Source organism: Acipenser ruthenus, chromosome 6, assembly GCF_902713425.1.
Source record: "Acipenser ruthenus chromosome 6, fAciRut3.2 maternal haplotype, whole genome shotgun sequence".
NCBI lineage: Eukaryota > Metazoa > Chordata > Actinopteri > Acipenseriformes > Acipenseridae > Acipenser > Acipenser ruthenus.
This window is the reverse complement of record NC_081194.1, coordinates 74,463,761-74,484,605: the sequence shown is the minus strand read 5'-3', so window position 1 is coordinate 74,484,605 and position 20,845 is coordinate 74,463,761. Positions and strand designations below refer to the sequence as shown.

The following is a 20,845-nucleotide window of genomic DNA, read 5'->3' as shown; positions in this document are numbered from 1 at the left end:
TTTGTTTTACATGAACTAATCTATTAATCTTGTTGTATTTATTGTAATGTGCTGTTTGTGTTGGTTGTATATTATTTTTTTTTGGTTTCTTATGAGCCCAGGGACTTCTGATGTAAATTACTTTATAGCTAAGTCTGGGTACAATACATCTTGTGACTTGTCATGGATGTTAAAAATTGTACATTGACCCTGTTCAATAAAACATTTGAAACACACACACACACAGACATATATGTTTGTCAATGTATATGGTATCATCTTTTTGAATAGCTAGGCAATTCTATTTCTTCTTTTGGCTGAAGCTCACAGAGAAGTAGATGATTTATAGCATTTCGCCCAGTTCAACTTTGAGTAGAAAAGCCCTTGTGGTGTTCACATACTCCTGGCTGTCAACACAGAAACTGACCACATGAGGCATTTTTGTTGGCTACTTGTACAAAAATGACTTGAAAATAATTGTTTTTTATAGACAAACTTCGAAGCTGATGCAGTATGTGGTATCAAGAAGGCGCAAGACAGTGAACTTGTTGTGTTTTAAACAAAATCGGCTTTCATAAGTACACTCTACATGCTTTTACAATGTAGGCCTATTTCATACAAAGCCAAAGAAAGAGCCAATTAACACAAAGGAACAATTAACTCACAATATCCATATCCTTATTTGTTCAAATGTGCACATTTATTCTGGGATTTTATGGATTTTTTTATTTTTTTTAATAGTTAAAAACTAAAATTGTGAACCAAGTTTAGTTTAACCACCAAAGTGATTTATTTAGTATGTTAATTTTAGTTTAGAAATGGTGTAAATAACGGAAGCAACCTTTGAAAATCAGCCATGAATGAACCCCTTTACCCTTAGAATCAGCTACAAAAAATAAACCTGCGTTAGAAAGACTAAACAATGCACCATCTAATAACCAGTAAACACAACATTTTAGTGTACGGTGCAGTACAATTGCATTACATTTCCAGCTGTACAAATACATTCATTTTGTTAATCAGAACTATAACCATACACATGCTTTACAAGTGTACCACTGCATTGCACTGACATGTAGAACACATTACAGTATGTATTAAAGTCATTGAAAGTACTCCATACAAACAAAATGTTTTCTACATCGGGCCATAAACACTTTCCTTCTCTATCAGCTCGTTTTTCTTTGGCCATTTTAAGTTGGTCTTTGTTTCGTCTCCAGTCACGTACTGTTTCTTCAGCATTGCGATTAACATGTATTTGGCCAAATTCAACAACGCACAATTTCAAACCTGTTAAGTAGCATTTTCTTTTTTTTCTTACTGTCCTACTTTAAGCAATATAACTGATCATTCTCTAATTGTGTTTACCACCAGCTGAAGAAAGTACTTTATTTATTTTACACTATACCATTTATTTTTAACAAACAGCTGCACCACGTTGTTTTGAGCAAATTCATACTGTGTTATATATTGTGCAACTTTAGAGTTCTTTTAAAATTATAAAATTCAGTTTTCGCCCTTTCGGTGGGCCCCTCCATGAGAACTCATAATGCGAGCAGTGCTAACACAAAAGAAAATATGACAGACGCACATGGAGATTTTGAGCTGCTTAAATTCTGCAAAGCAAAGCCACATGTCTGGAATTATTTCTAATAAAACAAATCTAAAAAAGGATGGCTGTATCAATCAATCTTTATTTTATATAGCGCCTTTCATAATGGACCACCATCACAAAGCGCTTTACAAGATGCAGTAACAACAAGAAAATCCAATCAAATGTTGTTTATGCAAGGCTGAAGTAAAATATGCAGCGATGTCATGGCAAACTTCGCCCCTATGCCAGGTCCCATTTCGTTATATATATATATATATAATGTGCATTTTTTATTGCCATTTAATCGTAATGTTGACACTTTGCTTGCTCTTGTTCTTTATCATCTCTGGATGCTTTACATTACATTGATCTGCGTGTGGTACCACCAGCCGCACATATCACATTTGCCGGTATCACCCAGGGTCTTACTTGCAGAAGGAAATTCAAGTCCCAGTTAACAGGTTAAGGCTAGTAGGTTGCTTGGGTCAAATTATCCAGCTAATTCAGCAAGGGCAAAGATGATAACAGAAAAGTGCAAGTTTTTTTGTTTTTAATTAAAGGCCATACAGAATGGTTGATTCTGCAGAGTTAAGAGGCTTGGTGAACATCCTGGACCCATGTTACCATGCACCCAGCAGGAAACAATTCTCAGAGGTTATAATACCACAGACGTACAACAAAGTCAAGGCTGAAGCGAAAGCTGAAGTACAACTGCTGAACAAGTGTCAACTTATAATGACTGGCATTTATTCATGTGTCGAGTTCAGAAAAAAAAACATGTTTAATATAAAATGAAAATAGAGATATTATCTATAATACAAATTAAAAAATTACATTTACTTCATACTTGTCACAGCGTTGTGTGCAATTACTTCATCGATCAAATTCAATCTAAATTATAAAGGGCCGTCTGCAGAGGGCTAAACCAGGGTGCAGTGAACAGGAAGTGTTCAAGGTCCACTCACTCTTTCTGCTTTCAGATGGTTTAATGCTTTGAATAACTCACACATACTGGATAGTTTAAAGAATCGGAGAGGGGCTCACACCTTAAATACATTTTTATTTTGTTTGACTAAGCATCAGGTCCACATCTTGTTAAAGAAACATAAACTACAGATGAGACTGTACTTTGGGCTCAGAAATCATCAATAAATTAATTTATAACCTGGTCAGATCATGCTGCAAACCACCTGACCACCAATTACATGTAATTTGCATTCTAAAATAGTACCTGCAAAGAGAAAAGCGTACAGTGCATCTTTATTAGATGAAGTCACTGAGCTTGCTAAGAAACATCTCACGGACAGAATTGTGACAACACGCTCTCAGAATGAATCTGAAATGAATATGGACATCTCCACTGAATTACATGACTCAGACAGCAGGGGACTCTAAATGTTAACAAGTCCAGACAGCACTGGTCGTGAACACAGCTACAGATATTAAAAGCTGTGAGGAAATTACTATTTGTATTTAGACCAACAAAAGCAACCCCAGTATAACACATGGATTATTATTAGGGGTGGGAATTTTTAATAAATTTAGTGCTCGAGTACTTGAGCGTTAAAAACTTCGAGTACTCAAACCTAATGCCAGACAATATTATTCTACTACATATGCGCCACAAAAATGACCACGTTAACACTAGAACCGCTGTCACTATGACGGTACATTTTAAACAACATCGAATATTAAAATGAAAGCACGACATATCAAACATCTGCACAGTTGAAACGCCGTATTTAAAATGAACAATTAAACATAAAAGGGTTTATTTTCTAACTTACAACATATAAAGCGCTATTTTAAAAAATGAAAAAAATATAATAAAATAAACATTTCAAAATAAACTAGTGTGTAAACAAGTATATGTACAAACAAAACTGGTACATGTACATACAAAACTGGGCAAAAGACGCTACCATTTTCATGTCCTTACAAAAAAAGTGATACTCAGAGAAATGTTGAAAAATGTATTGATCTGTTCCATATAACTACTCACTATGAACTATGAACTAACTAGATTATTCCTGATTTGATTTTTTTTCCCCAAAGGCATATAGTAATAAAAACTCTCAATAAGTTGATCTTTAATGCTTCAAAAATGCTAGATAAGGTTCCTAAACTAATTCTACATGGATATTCTGTGCTACTATCAGATACAGTGTTCGAAAATTCATATTTCCAAAAGTATTTATTTTAAAAAATGGTGTCACCAAAATCAATGTCCAATGGTGTGATGACGAATTTTCCATGAAATTCAGGCATTTTTGAAGACCACCACACTTCATTTTTGACATCAGGAAGTCAGCAAACCTTAGGAGGACCCCCTGCATGTGCATCAAGGCACATTAGTCTCTTACAAATATAATTTATGTCGCTGTCTATGCCTCCCTGGACAGGTACATTTTTTGTGTCCTTTGGTGCGACACATAGAAAACGAATTTATTTTTTTAAAAAAAGCTCATCTTACATTGAAAATAAATGAATATCAATAGGTTCAAGGTTATGAGATAATGTATAGGCGACTTCTTAAGTGCCTGTTTAGAATCAGAAATAGAAAAAGTCCTATGGTGTGACAGGTATTTGAGCCAAGACCAAGAATTCCTGTAGGATTTTAAGTGATAAATGTATCATTTTCAAATATAGCTTATGCTTTGCTGGAAAATGTTTTACGAATAGAACATACAGTATAATGATACAGATGTTTTTCACCAACATCTGTTAACCTTTATTTATTCTATTTGCTTCCAGATGGCCACTAGCAAAGAGAGAACAGCAACGTACCGAGCAAGGATCAATAATGATCCTGCTAAGAGAGAGTCCTTGCTGGCAAAAAGGCAAATGAGGTATATTATGGAAGGTTTCTCATAGACATAGCCAGAGCCAAAGAAGTAGTCTGTTTTTTTAAATTGTATTTCTGTATCATAGGCCTAATTGTTATTAACCATAATTAATTAGGCTTCCAAGCCAGAATGCCTAGGGAAGCCTATTGTTATCTATTCATTTTTTTCCCCCAAACTTCAAACTGCTCCTGCTCGAACGTCGTGTAACCAATCAACGGCAAACTTGACATTTATTATCCCCGGTAGAATACAATTCAGATACTAAAAAAAACTGCACTCCCTCGTCAACCAAGATGGCAGCTTGACGCATGTTTTTGAAAAACCTTTCAGAATTTTCTTGGGAACTGGTGGAGTGATTGATCTGAAACTTGGCATATGTCATCAACCACCAAACCCGCTTCAAGTTTGCAAAGCAGAAGTTGCTTGTTCAAAACCGTGTAGCTAATGTAAGATAGCACATGGGTTGAATTTAATTATTTAATTTAATTTAATTTGTTAATTGTTTTATTAGTGATTATCTCCTGCACCTGGTGATCATTGTAAAGTACAGGGTATGAAAGGAAAGCAGCCAGTCTGTTCTGGGCTGCTGTGTGAAGAGCCCGCTTGTTAGTGTGCACAAGCGAATGACAAGAAAAGGTAGTGTAAACCTGTTTTGTTTTGTTTGAATCTTTTGTTTTTGTGTTACAGGTAAACAGCTTAGCTGTCCTGTTTTATAGTTAGGTCCTGTGTTGTGTTTAGTTAGTGCTCAAGAAAGAGCTAGGTGTTTTGTTTATTTTGTTTTTGTTTGTTTATTAAAAATAGCGCGTCAGCGCTTTACACCTCCATTTCCTGTGTCCTGGGTCTGGTTTTTAAAGGGGCAACGAGCCGCGAGTGGGTGAAGTTCTGTTACACTTGGTGGCAGCGTGCGTGTGTGTGCGCCCCTACGACCCAGAGAAAATGGATCTGAAAGAGTTGATTGAAAAGATCAACAGAAACACCGTTACTCAAGAGGAGCAGACTAAGAGGTGGAGAGTGTAGGGCTGCCGGAGCCTACAGAGCTGGACCTGCTGCTCCAGAAATGGGAGGTGGAGCTGCCGGTGGAGGCACTCCCGTGCTATCAAGTGTGGTCCTGTGCTCCAGCTACGTGGACACCAGCCCGGAATGCCTCGACCTCCCTCCACTCGACCTTGTGCCCATGTCGCAGGACGGCCAGGCACAGTCGCTTGCCTAGTCCCTTACTCCACTTCCCTTTGGAACCCAGACGTTGCTGTACAGGAGGAAGACGTCCCTGCGCAAAAGGCAGACGTCGCTGGCGCTCCCCCTGCTGGTTGCTCAGTTTCCCCTACCTACTGCTCCACTCCACAGACACGTGCCTCTGCCTGCCAGTCCTTGCTCCTGGTCACCGGCCTGCGCTACAGTCGCCCAGGGCAAGCTGTCCGGGTCCCTTCCTGAGTACGCCGGAAGAAGGACTGACCCACACTCAAGCCCGCCCGTGGAAGAGGGCGAAGATTAAAAAGATGGGACTTGAGGGTGGGTGGTCTTTTAAGGGTGGAGGGAAGTGGCCGTCGAATGGCCGGTGTCTTGGAAAGACAAGGGGGAGGATGTGTAAGATAGCAGTTTTATAGTTAAGTCCTGTGTTGTGTTTAGTTAGTGCTCAAGAAAGAGCTAGGTGTTTGTTTGTTTGTTTGTTTGTTTGTTTGTTTGTTTGTTTATTAAAAATAGCGCGTCAGCGCTTTAAACCTCCATTTCCTGTGTCCTGGGTCTGGTTTTAAAGGGGCAACGAGCCGTGAGTAGAAGCAGCTTTATTACACTAACTAACTGCAAACTTGTTATTAATGTCAATTGTGATTGGGATATTTATTTATTGTCATTAGGGACCACACAATCATTACTTACACTGGGGAGGGATTGAATTATGGATACAATCAGGCCAAAAATAAGACCAAGGTCTCTGAAACCAAAAGAATAATTTTGAGTTTCTCAGGCTCCGTCCCTTTTATATCACTAAACCCAAAAACAGCAACCGTAACACTTGTTGTCCCAAACACAAGTACTTCTACACTCTTATCAATAATCATCTGTAATACTGACAACACGAAGTGCATGTACAGAATGTGTAAACATTGTTGTTACAATGAGGTAGATCTAGGGCACTATGATCCAGAAGAAAAGGTCACCTGGTATCAGTGGGTGAAAGAAAGAAGATGTCACTGTTGGTGAGTATACTTACAAAAACGAGGTAAAAAAGCACAGGAAGGAAGCATGCAAGAGCTTGTACAAAAGTTTAATGACATGTTTGATGACCTGGCACAGCACCAATTCAACTGGATCCACCAGGCAAAAGAGTTCAGGATTCTCAAAGGAAATTCTAGAAATAATGAATTAGCTCTCCATGTAGGTTTTTCTGAAAATTATGCTTGTAAGCGGAGTTCATAAATACAGGCCTTCCACTTTGGGGGCAGTCGACAGCAAGCCACTATCCATACGGTAGCAGCTTACACATCAGATGGATGTCAGTCTGTTGCAACAATCTCAAACTGCACCCACCATGATGAGAGAGCTGTGTGGGCTCACATTGAGAGACAGCCATGGAAGAAACTTCAATACTCTACATGTGATGAGTGATGGTCCAGTCAATCGGTACAATAATAAAGTTAATTGCTGCCTCCTCAGCACTCTTCCATTCTCATCTGGCTTTAAGTCTGTCACCTGGAACTTCGCTGAAAAAATCACATGGGAAAGAAGCTCCTGATGGAGTAGGGGGTGCAGTTAAGAGAATGGCAGACATCCATATCAAGCAGGGCCATGAGCAAAGTCCTGAAGATCTGTACACTTTCTTAAGCAAGAAGTCATCCTGCAATATCAAGTTCTTCTGGGTTACTGAACCGCAAATCCTGACCTGTGATGAAAACCTACCTGACACATTGACGAAAGTACCTGGCATAATGAAATCACATCAGGTCATCGCGACAAGTCCTGGAGTGATTTATCACAGAGACAGAAGTTGCTATTGTGAAAGACCTAACATTTGCCGTTGCCATAGTCCAAAAACAAGTAGAGGTGAACAATGTGACAGAGGTGACGGAAAGAGAGAAATCTGAAAGTATCATCTCTAGCTGCAGTGTCAAAGATGAAGTCAATGTGGCATCAAAAAGCTCAAGTTCAGAAGCTAGGAAGGTGGACGTTGGTAGATTTGTTTTAGTCAAATATGACAACCATCCGTACGTCGGTCAAATTATGAAGAGCTATGAAGGTGAAGTGGAAGTGAGCTGCATGAAGCAGCTTGGTGTCAGCAATGCGTTTGCATGGCCACAGAAACCTGCTCAAAGTAAATACGTGTAAGTTAGACAAGTTTTACGAAGTGCCTTAAAAGAAAATCATTTGTTCCTAAAAGGGGCTGGCTGTTGCTATCCATACGTACTGTACTTTTATGTTCAGCATGTGTTGCTTTTAAAAATAAAACCAAATTAAAAAGCTTGATTTTATATAAAAATGTTTCACGTTGTCTACTTTGTATTTGCCTCATTTGTTATTTCACAAATCATTATATCATCCAAACGTAAGTGTAGCGTCCTATGGTGTGACGTTTAAAAATTGGTATGAAAAATGTAATGAATAATGCTTTATTCGGTAAATTTGCACAATATCAAGGAAAACAGAATAATACAAAGCTATTCAAATCATTGTCTTTCAGGTTGGAAGAGTTTTTGATTTAAGAAAATTAACTGATAGGTGTCAGCTATGGAAAAATTGACCACCTTTAGACCACAAATGTCATGTAGAAGACTTTCAAAAATGGAAAAAAATGTTTTGGGCAAGGTAACAACAGTTATACATATAGATTTGATAGCTACAGTTTTTAGCTTCCCAATTTTTTTTTTTATAAATTACAGTTTTATCTATTGTGGACAAATGTATTTTCAGAAAGGTAAGACCCTAAACAATCCAAAGGAAGGGGAGTTGTGGTGGTTTTTTAAACTTGAATTTTTTTTTCAGTTTTGAAAACCTCATTCGTCTTTTACCCAAAAATGAAAGTAGTTTTTAATTTAAAATGAAAGTAACATGTGCTAGCTCTTGTGTGTGTCACTCGGTGCAGCACAGAATCCAGGCTGAGCTGCTGCAGTCTGCAGGTTTGCAGTTTTCTGATCAAATTGTTTCTGCTGAAGCGCTGTGGCTAGCTGCAAGATTAAATCACTCCTACGGATATATTTCCTGGTGCATTCCTTGTGCAAAACAAAGGAATTGATGGCTGCCAGGTCCAGTAGAGATAACAGGATATTATTTCTTAGCAGACACCCTTATACAAGATATCACATTATTTTTACATACAATTACCCGTTTATACAGTTGGGTTTTTACTGAAGCAATCTAGGTAAAGTATCTTGCTCAAGGGTACAGCAGCACTGTCCTCCACCTGGGATTGAACCCACGACCTTCCGGTCAAGAGCTCTAACCACTACTCCACACTGCTGCCAGCTACACTGGATGGTATGTGTATGTGTATATATAAGAATATTGTAGTTTATATTCAAAATAAAAACGTATTAAAGTCAGTCAAAATTATAGCTTTGTTGCCAAGTGGGCGGGCTTTCAGCCTCCTTATTTTCGTGATCCTGCCTCTCAAACGCCATCAAGGTATTTATTCAGGAAAAGTCATAAATAGACAACCACATAACTTTCAGGCACGCAGAGTAATTTAAATTTGAAAACCTCAACCCGTCAAATTTGTAAAGAAGTTATTCACCAGTGAGAAGAATGGCACACTAAAAGCATCTAAGGTTGAGCTGGAGAGATATTTGGAGGAAACACATACAGATTCAAAAAGGCAGGAGCCTATGTAAATTCCGTCAGACATCCCACCTATCAATCTACCAGAATACCAAATGGAGGACTGTGCACCTAAGTGGAAAGAAGTAGAGCAAGCTGTGAAAAAAGCAAGGGCTTCATCATCTCCAGGGCTTAATGGAGTTCCGTACAGAGTGTACAAGAGTGCTTCAGGAGTTCTACGAATTCTGTGGAAATTGATGAAAGTGGCATGGGAAAAACAGGTTGTACCAAGAGCATGGCGCCGAGCAGGTGGAGTCTTTATACCTAAAGAAAAGGATTCTACAAGCATCAGTCAGTTTCGTCCTATTTCCCTATTAAACGTAGAAGGTAAGATTTTCTTCAGCATTATTGCTCAGAGATTGTCAACTTACCTATTAAAGAACTGCTTCATTGACACTTCAATACAAAAAGCGGGCATTCCAGGTTTCCCAGGATGCTTAGAACACATCAATGTGATCTGGCAACAAATTCAATCGGCTACAAAGGATAGGAAGGAGCTCCATGTGACATTCCTGGATTTGGCTAAATCATATGGTTCAGTGCCACATGAACTTCTTTGGGCAGCATTTGATTTTTTCAGTGTACTGATGACAATAACAAATTTAGTGAAAGCCTACTTTGGAGATTTGCAATTTAGTTTTTCAACTTCAGAATGCAGCACTACATGGCAATGCTTAGAGGTTGGAATAATGGCAGGATGCACCATTTCTCCACTGGCTTTTACCATGGCAATGGAAGTAATCATTACGGCATCAAAATGGGTAGTAGGAGGAGAGCGCTTCGAGCATACATAGATGACATGACAACCATGACTACAACAGTAGCCTGCACTAATCGGTTATTGGGCAAATTAACCAATAACATTGAATGGGCATGAATGCAATTCAAGCCCACTAAATCAAGGAGCATCTCTATAATTAAAGGCAAAGTAGTTGATAAAACATTCTTCATTAATGGTGAGGCAATACCAACAGTGTCTGAGAAGCCAGTGAAGAGTCTTGGGAGATGGTACGACGGGGATCTAAAGGACACAGTTCGTGTGGGAGAAGTTAGACAACAACCAGTGGAAGGGTTGAAGAGCATAGACAGCTGCACTCTACCAGGTAAACTAAAACTCTGGTGCTTTCAGTTTGGTCAACTGCCAAGGTTGCTGTGGCCACTGACTGTGTATGAGGTTTCTTTGACAACAGTAGAGAAGCTGGAAGCTTTGATCAGTTCATACATCAGGAAATGGTTGGGAGTTCTACGCTGCCTCAGCAGAGTGGGACTTTATGGTAAAGAAATACTGCAGCTACCAGTCTACGCTCTAACCGAGGAGTTTAAGTGCACCAAGGTCAGACTGGAAATGACATTAGTAGAGTCACGCGACAAATGCGTAAGGGAGGCAGCACCTGTGTTGAAAACTGGAAGAAAGTGGGGCAGCAAAGAAAGCTGTGGAAGATGTAAAGGCTGCCCTTCGAATTGGTGATATCATGGGGCAAGTTCAGCATGGAAGAGGGGGTCTTGGTCTCAGTTCAGCTCCTCCTACATGGCACAAGGCAGCCCCAGCTCAAAGGAGGAAGCTGGTAGTCAACAAGGTGCAAAAGCAGGAGGAGAGGATGAGGTGTACAAAGGCCATTTCCCAGGCCAAGCAGGGAGAATGGATGAGATGGGAGAGTGTGGAACAACGCAAGATTGGCTGGCAAGACCTATGGTCAGTGGAACAGAGCAGGATCAGTTTCCTCATCAGGTCAACATATGATGTTCTCCCATCACCACAGAACCTAAACCTCTGGTTAGGAGAGGATCCCTCATGTCCTTTGTGTTCATCACCTGCAACATTAAGGCACATTTTGACAGGATGTAAGGTGGCTCTTAGCCAAGGACGGTTTACTTGGCGCCATGACCAGGTGCTGCGATGTTTGGCATTTGCATTGGAAGACAAGTGTAACATGACCAATAAATTGCCACCTGTATCATCAAAACAATACACACAAAAGACAACATTCCTCCGCCCAGGAAAGAAACCACCAAAAAAAGGTGTAAAACCAATCCTCGCCCAGGACAACTGGAAGCTGCTAGAGACTGGAAAATGCTGGCAGATGTTGGTCAACGGCTTATTTTTCCACCTGAGATTGCCACCACTAACCTTCGACCAGATATTGTCTTGTGGTCTGGATCAGCACGCCTTGTTCACCTGGTAGAGTTAACAGTGCCATGGGAGGATGTTGTAGATGAGGTGTATGAGAGGAAGAAACTGTGGTATGCTCAACTAGCCACTGAAGTGGAACAGCGAGGATGGAGAGTCAGGGTTTACCCAGTGGAGGTGGGTTGTCGAGGATTTGTGGCACACTCTACAACCCGGTTTCTCAGAGACATCGGATTCAGTGGCCAAGAGTTGCTTCGCACAGTGAAGAACTTAGCTGAAGCAGCAGAGAGAAACAATAAATCAACAGGTGTTTTTTTTTCAAGATTCCATGTAAATCGCGTATTTTTTCGTAAATCACAAAAAGCCTAGATTTACCTAAATACTTTGTATTTTGTTTACACTTTGGCAAGTCAATATTTAGCAAACATTTCTAACAAATAAATCAGTGAAAAAGTACATGTAACTTCATTTTTTTTTTAAACTTGACGATTCAACATTTAACCTGACAGATAAATCTGAAAAACATTATTATTCAGTAACTAAATCTTGGGTTTTCACAAAATAAAGCATGCACACAGGGAGCGAAGCGAACGACACGAATACAGCACGAGTACAAAACAATGATGTAGCAAGTCATGAATAGAAAAAAAAACTGTCTCCTTTTGCAGAGACTAAATATAATCAATAAAACATAAAAGAGCATGGGTACACCACACACTTGTTAAATAGCTAATGTGATTATTATTATTGGTCAACATTATTAAAACAAAGAAGCGTCATTTTACAGAAATACGAAACCAGTGTGTGCTGCTCCCCGTAACTTTGACTAAAATTAAGGTGAAATAGAGAGATAGACATACTAATTTCCAATTGTTCAGTTATTTCTTGACATGTGGCATCCTTCTTTTTATTGTCTTTATCTTTAACCACGGACACTGGCATCATAAAGAACATTATATTTTTCGACTTTAATAATTAAATTATCATTGATGTCATCTTTTTTTTTTTTTCTGTGGTAATGTCTGCCGTGAGCACGTGAGCAAGACACTGACAGTCTGACAGCCACTACCTTTGACCTTATTTCTGATTGGTCCATTGCGATGCGAACAGCGCATAGCAAAATACAAATAAAACAAATGTATTTCTATATGTGTTCGCTTCATTCGCGCCTCTTGCTTTGCTTGCGTTGTGCATTACTCCATTTAAATCAATAGTTTTAATTTGGCATTGTATGTATGCTGCAGATCTGCGCTTACATTCCGACTTTTAAGAATGTGTTTGTTAACATTTATGTATTTAGGGTTTTTTTTTTTTTTTTTTTTACAGAACTGCCCCTTTAGTCATAGTCACGCCCCCCGTGACTCTCCATGCCCCCCAGTTTGCGCACCACTGCTCTAACCCACCCCTAATTATTATGTATCCGTATTCTGACATGCTCAGTAACCGTCCTCACTTCCTGGCAAGCTGTAAATCCACTATTAGATATAATTAATGATTTATTTACTTTCCTGTGGATGTCATGCAGCTATTACTGTCTGTACTTTGCTCTGACAACCTGGTTCATTCACCCATAACTTCAAAACCTGAATAATAAATAGGCTGAGTTTAAACAACTGAAGCTAAAGTAGTTAACCTGCTCCTTACCCACCAGTAATTGTGTACAGATGTAATTATAGCATACTTATACTGGCCTAAATAAGGTTGTTTAATTTTGGTTTAATAATGGTATTACAAGAAAGTATTGCACAATACCCTGCGATAAGTACTGACACACGATCAAGGTTAGACATTAACCATGACACGGAGGCCAGGGGCCGGTAGAGATTGCAGTTTGGCCTGTACTAGCTATAAAGCACCACAGGCCCGATTAGGCTGGCTACATTGAACTGTTAGGGCTCCGGGGTATTGACTGGAGGGTTGTGGGTTCAATCCCAGGTGGGGGACACTGCTGCTGTACCCTTGAGCAAGGTACTTTACCTAGATTGCTCCAGTAAAAACCCAACTGTATAAATGGGCAATTGTAATTGTATATAAAAAATGATATGACATCTATATAATGTGAAATAACGTATAATGTGAAATAACGTGATATCTTGTAACAATTGTAAGTTGCCCTGGATAAGGGCGTCTGCTAAGAAATATAGAATATAGAAATATTATATATATATATATATATATATATATATATATATATATATATATATATATAGTATATATATATATATTAGTATAGTGCACATGGCTTTCGTTTTCATGAACCCAGGAAAATGACCAGTATGCCAAACAGCTGAAAAAACTCATTTACAAACTATTTTTTTAAAGCATAACTACTGTACGCCCCCGCTTCCTCCCCCACGATAACAGCGTAATTAAACTAATCCGAACGTTCCCGCCGCACGTCATATTTAGTTAGAATCTGAGACTACGTACCAAAGTGCTGTTGGTAAGACTTGTTCCCTCGACATGGCACATTTTTACCATTTGGGTTTTCTACAACTAAGCAACCAACTGCACCAACAAGCCAAAAGGAAAGCGCTAAAATCAATAATGATGAAGAATTAAATTATTATAAGAAAGACTTGACCTGTCATGTTCGGCCTTGTTTGCTGTCAGTTTCACAGACTTGCAGATAAAACAACAGCTTTTTTTGTTGGGAATTGAACATTTTGCTTACATTATATCCAGTCTCGCACAGTAATAGTTCACAACATAGCAGGTTCGTCTGCTGTGGCTGCAGCGAAAAAAGATGCACCGATGGATACCCAGATCCGCCACATGGAAGCTGGACAACGAGGTCAAATTGTCAAACGTTTTTATTTGAATCCAGTGTGTTCAGGTCAGAAATGCAGTTCACAGTCTTTCATTGGTATCAGCAGTAAGATTAGTGCCGACTTTGGAGAGCCTACACAAGCGACAACGCTCCGAGAAGGATTGTTATTATTTAATTACTATTGTTTTCATAGTGTTTATTATTAGGATTATTATAATTCAGCTAACCTTTCAGCGTTGCTGTGACCACATGGTAACAGCTCGGTTGCGGTTTTGCTTATGAGAAAAGGAGTCATTTGTCCACATACATTTTCAAATCTTGAATACAGTATTTTCTGACAAGCACAACAATGTGTGCATGTTAAATGGCTGAAATAATGCAATAACGTATATTGAAAGGCCTCACTTAGCCACTGTTGAGAGATGTGAGATTTTCAGTTACCGTACACAAACATAAGGAAATTAAAAACCATGATAAAAAAAAAATGAAAATAAATAATAGTTTTTGCTTAAAAAGCCAACTTCCCAACGTTTGACATACCTTTATCAAGGGAAAGTGTGTTTGAAAACAAACATTGGAGGTATTTATAGGCTTTTTGATGCCATGGTAACCACACATTTATTTCTCTTTAATTCTAATGTCTTTATGATGTCACTCACTATGTAGCTAATAATGTATATATATCTAAATATATTTTAGCTCAAAGAGCTTCGATATGTTGTACATATCTTTCTCAAGGGAGCATGTGTTTGAATCAAAACATTGGAGGTATTTATAGGTTTTTGACGGCATGACAACTACTTGTTATTGTTTATATTCAAATCCATGATTTATTCTTACATGATGTAATGGTGTTCTATATATTGTGACATCATTTTTACTTCTATCTTTAAATATGTACTCATTCTAATTAACATTATTTTATATAAATTTATATTTATATTATCATGCAATACTGGCTCTGAGGATCAGCCTTGACTTGGCCTCATCAGCATGCACAACTTTTGAATGAATTGTGTTTGTTTATTTATTTAAATGTTATATATTTATTGGAGTTAATTACTGTAGTTCATTCTTTTCTGTTGAGTCCCGCTGGCACAATTGTGTTCAGTCTATTTATCCATTTACTTTCTACTATTCTTCTATATGTCGCATTGTCTCATTTCAGCTGTTCTAAGACTACAAACTTTACATCATTTATGTCATGTCTTTGACTGGTGAAGTGCTGTACTACTGGTTCATTTATGCTTTTATTTCTAATTAATGAAAGGTGGTTCTGAATTATTTTATATAAAGTTGTTCCAGTCTCTCCAACATATTTTATTTTATCACATTTTTCACAGGCTATTCCATAAACAACATTGCTATTTTTACAGTAGGTATTAGTTTTTAATGGATATGTGTTGTTCTTATGTTTAATTATATTTTTACTTGTGTCCATGTATTTACACACTTTAGATGTACTAGTGCACATATTTGTAGAACCTATTCTGTCAATTATTCTTTTATGTTTACTGTGAACTAAAATATCACCTAATTTGCTTCTCTTTGACAATCACATGTAGCGTGCAGCGACATAGTTCTTATGCTGCCACTTTTAAGGTGTGTTGTGGGAGGTTGATGGTGTGTATTTTGTGTCTGTTGGGGATTTCAGATTTTCTGAATGAAGCTATGGAACGGGTTCAGAAATTGTGGGCTCTGAGGATAAGGGTGCAGCTGATGGTCAATGCATTAATGAAAATGCTGCCCACCCACATGCGATTTAACAAACACAGTTGCTGTTCGGATTTTTAAAAAGAAATTCGAAGAAATCCAAAAAGATGTATACAATTTGGTGACAAACATTCTGAACGGACATTGAGAAAGATTCAGTCAAAACACTGGTTTACGGGTTTCTTTTAGTATCACTGTTAACTGGCAGTTCTTTTTAAATTATTTTACACACAATACCACTGAGTGTTTTTGCATACTACTGTTATATTTAGTATATTGCATCTAGCCATCACAAACATAAAAAAAAGAAAAGAAAAATGCACACTTACTCACAAAACAGTTCTCAGAAGTGGAGATTTCAAACTATTTCAAGTTATATATGTGATATCGGTACAAAGCCAAGAACTAAATAATAACCTCTATGATACAAAATATTTTAATGACAGCAGGCACTGTGTAACCAGAGAATGAGCATCCCTTTGCTTCAATACAAACGCTGTTGGTATGGTAAAGAACAGGCAGCACAAGCCCAGTTTGGACTACCAGGAACCATTCTATACTCCCCCCTTGGGGCTCCAGAAGGTTCCCAATTGTCATAACTGATATTTCAGCCTTTTTGACCTTCCCATCAGTATCTCAGTAAAAATCCTTTCTAAGACGACTTAGGATTTAATCTCTTTTCCATCTCTTTGTCTGTTTCCCCTTGAAAAAAAAGGACCATAACAAAATGTGAATATTAATGACAATACTATAACACTGCCAGGATATCTGTTCGCCTTTAACAAGTACATTGCTTTTCTAATAAATGACACATCAGTACTCTGTCACCGACTAACAAATTGAGTGGCAAAATATGTCCCACTAAACTTGGGGTTTTAGGATCCCAAGCAGAAATGTGACACCCATTGCATGGGTTTATGGAATACATCCGTGAGAACCCATAGCGTGCGACGTGGGGAGTGCAAAGCTTTCGGGTGCTTGTATAATAAGCGTAAAAACAAGACAAAGAAGTTATTTTGTGTGCCAAAGCCTATTAATTCAGAACGGGCGAGAACAGCAAAAAAATGGCTACTTAATTTGACGACTGGGCATACAGAAAACCTTTCCATTCGGTTGAAATTCTTTCGTGTGTGAGGACCATTTAGAACCTGAATAAAACTAGGAACATGCAGACACAGCTTCTGACAAGACAAGACTAAAACCAGATGCGATGCCAACAATATGTGCCCACAACAGCAAAGACTGGCATCGTCATTTATCACAATGAAATCATCAAAAGGTAGGTAATGGTATGTAACTCAATTGTACTTATTAACAGTAAGCAATAAACTACATCAAAGTGGGCAAGATAAATGACGAGACCAAAGGTCAACGTCACCAGAAGCCCAAGATACTAGTATTACAGGCTTTTTATTGGCCACCTTGATGTACTTGATTTGTTAGTTGTAGCTGTTTACAAAAGCTTGAAAAAGTAGAACACTTCTATGAATTACAGAAAAAAAGAAAAGTACTCTGCTTTCTCTTTATTATCAATTTCCAGTTTGGAAATGGTTACGCTTCAGTTTTTCACTGTTTTTGTGTTATAATTATTTTCTGTGGATACACTCCACACAACAAGAAGGTAGGGGGGACGTCTTACATGGCTTCCCAGGAGCTGCTCACGGTGGATGTATCTAGCAAACATACGATGGGCCATTAGCCTCTACTGTCTGAAGGGGGGAAAAATGTACTGTAACATTTGTCAAACAGTTAATATGCAATTAAGCCTATATTTTTATGACACTTGATATTAGCACATTTATACCGATTTGATCATTCCCCTCGGGTGCAGGTCCCTTTACTTGCAGCTTGATAATGGTGTCAATCCATTTCAATTCCATTGCTGGTTTGTGAACAATGTAGGTGTCCAGGCCAACCTTGTCAGTAACATTTACTACAAGTGCACCAAGTATTTGGAGGCTTCTTGGTTCAGTGTTCTCGGATTAGGCTGGGAGTGGTTGCAGACTCCTTGTTATTCTCGTCTGAATATTCACTATCGCTGTCTGACGAAGTTAAACTGGTGCACTCAACGGTTCATATAAGTACTCTTCTATTTGACTTTTTTCATCATTAATAAATCAGATAAATGTTGTTGCAAATGATTTTGTTAGCTGGAGCTACAGACTAGCAGTGTTCGGAAATAGTGAAATCAACGACCGGATGTCATATCCTGTGCGCCATGCGAGAGACTCAATAGAAGCATCACATTGTTTTAATGCTTTTATATTGTGAATTGGCCGAACAGGAGCTTTAAATTGTGTCAGTGGTTTTCAGCCACATGTTTCTATTGAAATTATTCTATATTCACTACCACTACAGGTACCCTTTAATGTACATTTTTACAGTGTAGGTGTTTTTAAAACAACAGGTGGAACTAGGGTTGCCAACTTTCCATTTTATCAAAACCACCAATGCGAGCAAAGCGATGCTCAGTAATCAAAGTGATGCGCTAAGCAGTGAATGATTGGGGGGGGGGGGGGGGGCTTATTTATTTATTTATTATTTTAAAAATAGATGCTCAGTAATCGTATCGCGCTAAGCAGTGAATGGCAAAATAACGCAGGATACATTTCAGTGTAGTTCTCGAACTTAACGGACCAATGATAACACAAAAAAGCAACATTGAAACAGGACTGGCTTACCAAGAATGGAAATACCAACGGCAATGAACAGTGAGTAAGCAAAATTCGCAAAAACCAGACTTTTGCTGTCCGGTTCTTACCGGATACTGTACAAACTCCCTTAAAACCGGATGTCTAGCTGAAAACCGGAAAGTTGGCAACCCTAGGTCAGTCCTTCAGGGTGTCACTGTTTTTCTTCACAGATGTAGTATGTTTATGGTTACTAATCTCTTAGACATTGCAATGCAAATGCATTTTTAAAATGTTATTATAAGATTTTATACCTAATTTAATATTACAGGCCACAGTGAAAATATCCTATGCTCGTTAATTAAAAACTGGGTAATTTTAAAATCATATGGTAAACTCTAAGACTGTGCCTGAATGCAATGTTACATATTACAGATGTATTGTGTGTGTGTGTGTTTAATCATGCCAATATGTTTATACATGTATTTACCTTGACTGTGTTTCTGAAATAATCTGTTCCATAAAAAAAGAAAAAAAAGGGTCAAAAATACATGCCACTGACTGATCCTAGATCCTGTAATCAGCTGTACTGACATGTTTTTATGTGTACTACATTAAGATGTGTTTCCCGGCAACTTGCTGAGGCTCTCTGCATGTTTTCTAACGGGTTATGATTTATAATAAATAAATTGTCAAGGAAATCATTATCAAACTAATAGTGGTAAATGCTATAAACAGTAAGTATTGCAAGTCCTAAAACGATAAGCGTTACGTTTGTCAAATATTTGCACACGTTGTTTTCCCCCCAGTGGCAACTTATGCTACGCATCTTTATTAAAAATAAATAAATAAATAAATAAATAAATAAATAAATAAAAGGCGTTTTACAGTTTTAAAATGTTCGGAAGCCACTTTTTAAAACCATACAGACAAATACAGTATGCAATTAGAGCTGAACGGAACACAAGTTCATAACAATGTGATGTAGAATACAAATTGCAAATACGTAATTATATCAATGTCAATTGTAACTGTGCGTATGAAAAGTTTGTCCAACTGAGATGTGGGCATTAGTAACCCAAATCCGTTGAGATGTGCAGTACACGTTTCAACATGCTCTTGAGTTTGGAGGTACAGTTCTCCTAGCCAGCCACAACCACAAATGCAATCACGATTCATGTTACAACGTAACAATCTGATTCACATTTTCACAATGACCGACATCGCAGGAGAGAAACACAGATTCGGACTGGGAGGAGAGACTATCTTGCATTGCAGCCAACTCCTACCCCTGCGACACAGCACTTCGGAAATCTGTAACTTTGAAGCCCCTTTATGGTAAATACAAAGTCAACTAATAGGGGCGTTTTCACATTAACTTCAGCAGTCAAATTCGTTTTAAGATTCGAAATCAAAGACCTATTTATCATACACTGAACCATTTCCACAAGAAACAATTCATGAAATCCCCAGCAAATCCCTGGAACTACCGTACACATTTACGAAAAACAAAAACATGAAAATGCACCCCATCCCGCATTACTATTACATTACCAAATCAGTTATGATGCAAATTACAAAAAGAAAAAAAGAAAAATAAACAAAAAAGGGATCGGTATGCATTGATACGGCCCTAATATATTACAGCATTGTTAGGGTATTGCATCCCACAAATAATCTCCCGTAACTAGATAAAAAAAAAAAAAAATACACGTATAATGCGAATTTAAAAGAAACCAAAGTTGTTATTTTTATTTTACCTGGTCTATGGGGAGGTTGATGAGATCGCTAATAGGCTGCAGTAGCGTAGAGCCAGTACATGGATTTATTTTTGCTGTAGCCATGATTCCGATAGCTGTGCTTCTGCGCTCGCTCCTCCCTTCTATCCCTTTACAGCAGACTCCTTATTCTGCCACCGACTGCCGCCGCTCACTTCACAGCCAGACTACAGCACCGCCAGAAACACACCGCCTTCACTACAACAAACCCTGCGAAGGCGGAGATTGCGGAGACACACAGCCCATCCCATCCAATGGTTGGCTGCGTTTTTTGTACGTCAACAGCAGTTCGCCCCAATAAGGACACAAATAACGGGCGCTTGATGTTGATTTATGGTTGGAACGTCTAATTGCTGGGTGCAACTGAGAGCGCCCTCGTCCTGTAATACCTGTGGGTGGGGTGGTAATGGGGCGGGGGGCACATCCAGATGTAGAAAGACACACAGCTGGTTTGTACAAACGAAACGTAGTTAAAATAAAGTCAAATTTAAAAAATATATATATATATATATATACAAAAAACTGGTGTGAATGTGTTTGAACTGCTTCCACATTTCAAGTTCATTTCTGCACATTAATCTGACAAAAATTGTTAGTGAAA

At 38.3% G+C, this 20,845-nt stretch overlaps 1 protein-coding gene across 1 annotated transcript in view; it reads right to left on the bottom strand.

Annotated features, from left to right (window-relative positions):
• mboat2b (membrane bound O-acyltransferase domain containing 2b) overlaps positions 1-20,462 on the bottom strand; it is a 91,813-nt gene extending 71,351 nt beyond the window's left edge. The window contains exon 1 of the mRNA XM_034018973.3: positions 20,227-20,462. Within this exon, the coding sequence (XP_033874864.1) occupies positions 20,227-20,310 (84 nt within the window). The 5' untranslated portion in view covers positions 20,311-20,462. The remainder of the gene's footprint in view (positions 1-20,226) is intronic.
• Between the last annotated feature and the right edge of the window lie 383 nt (positions 20,463-20,845).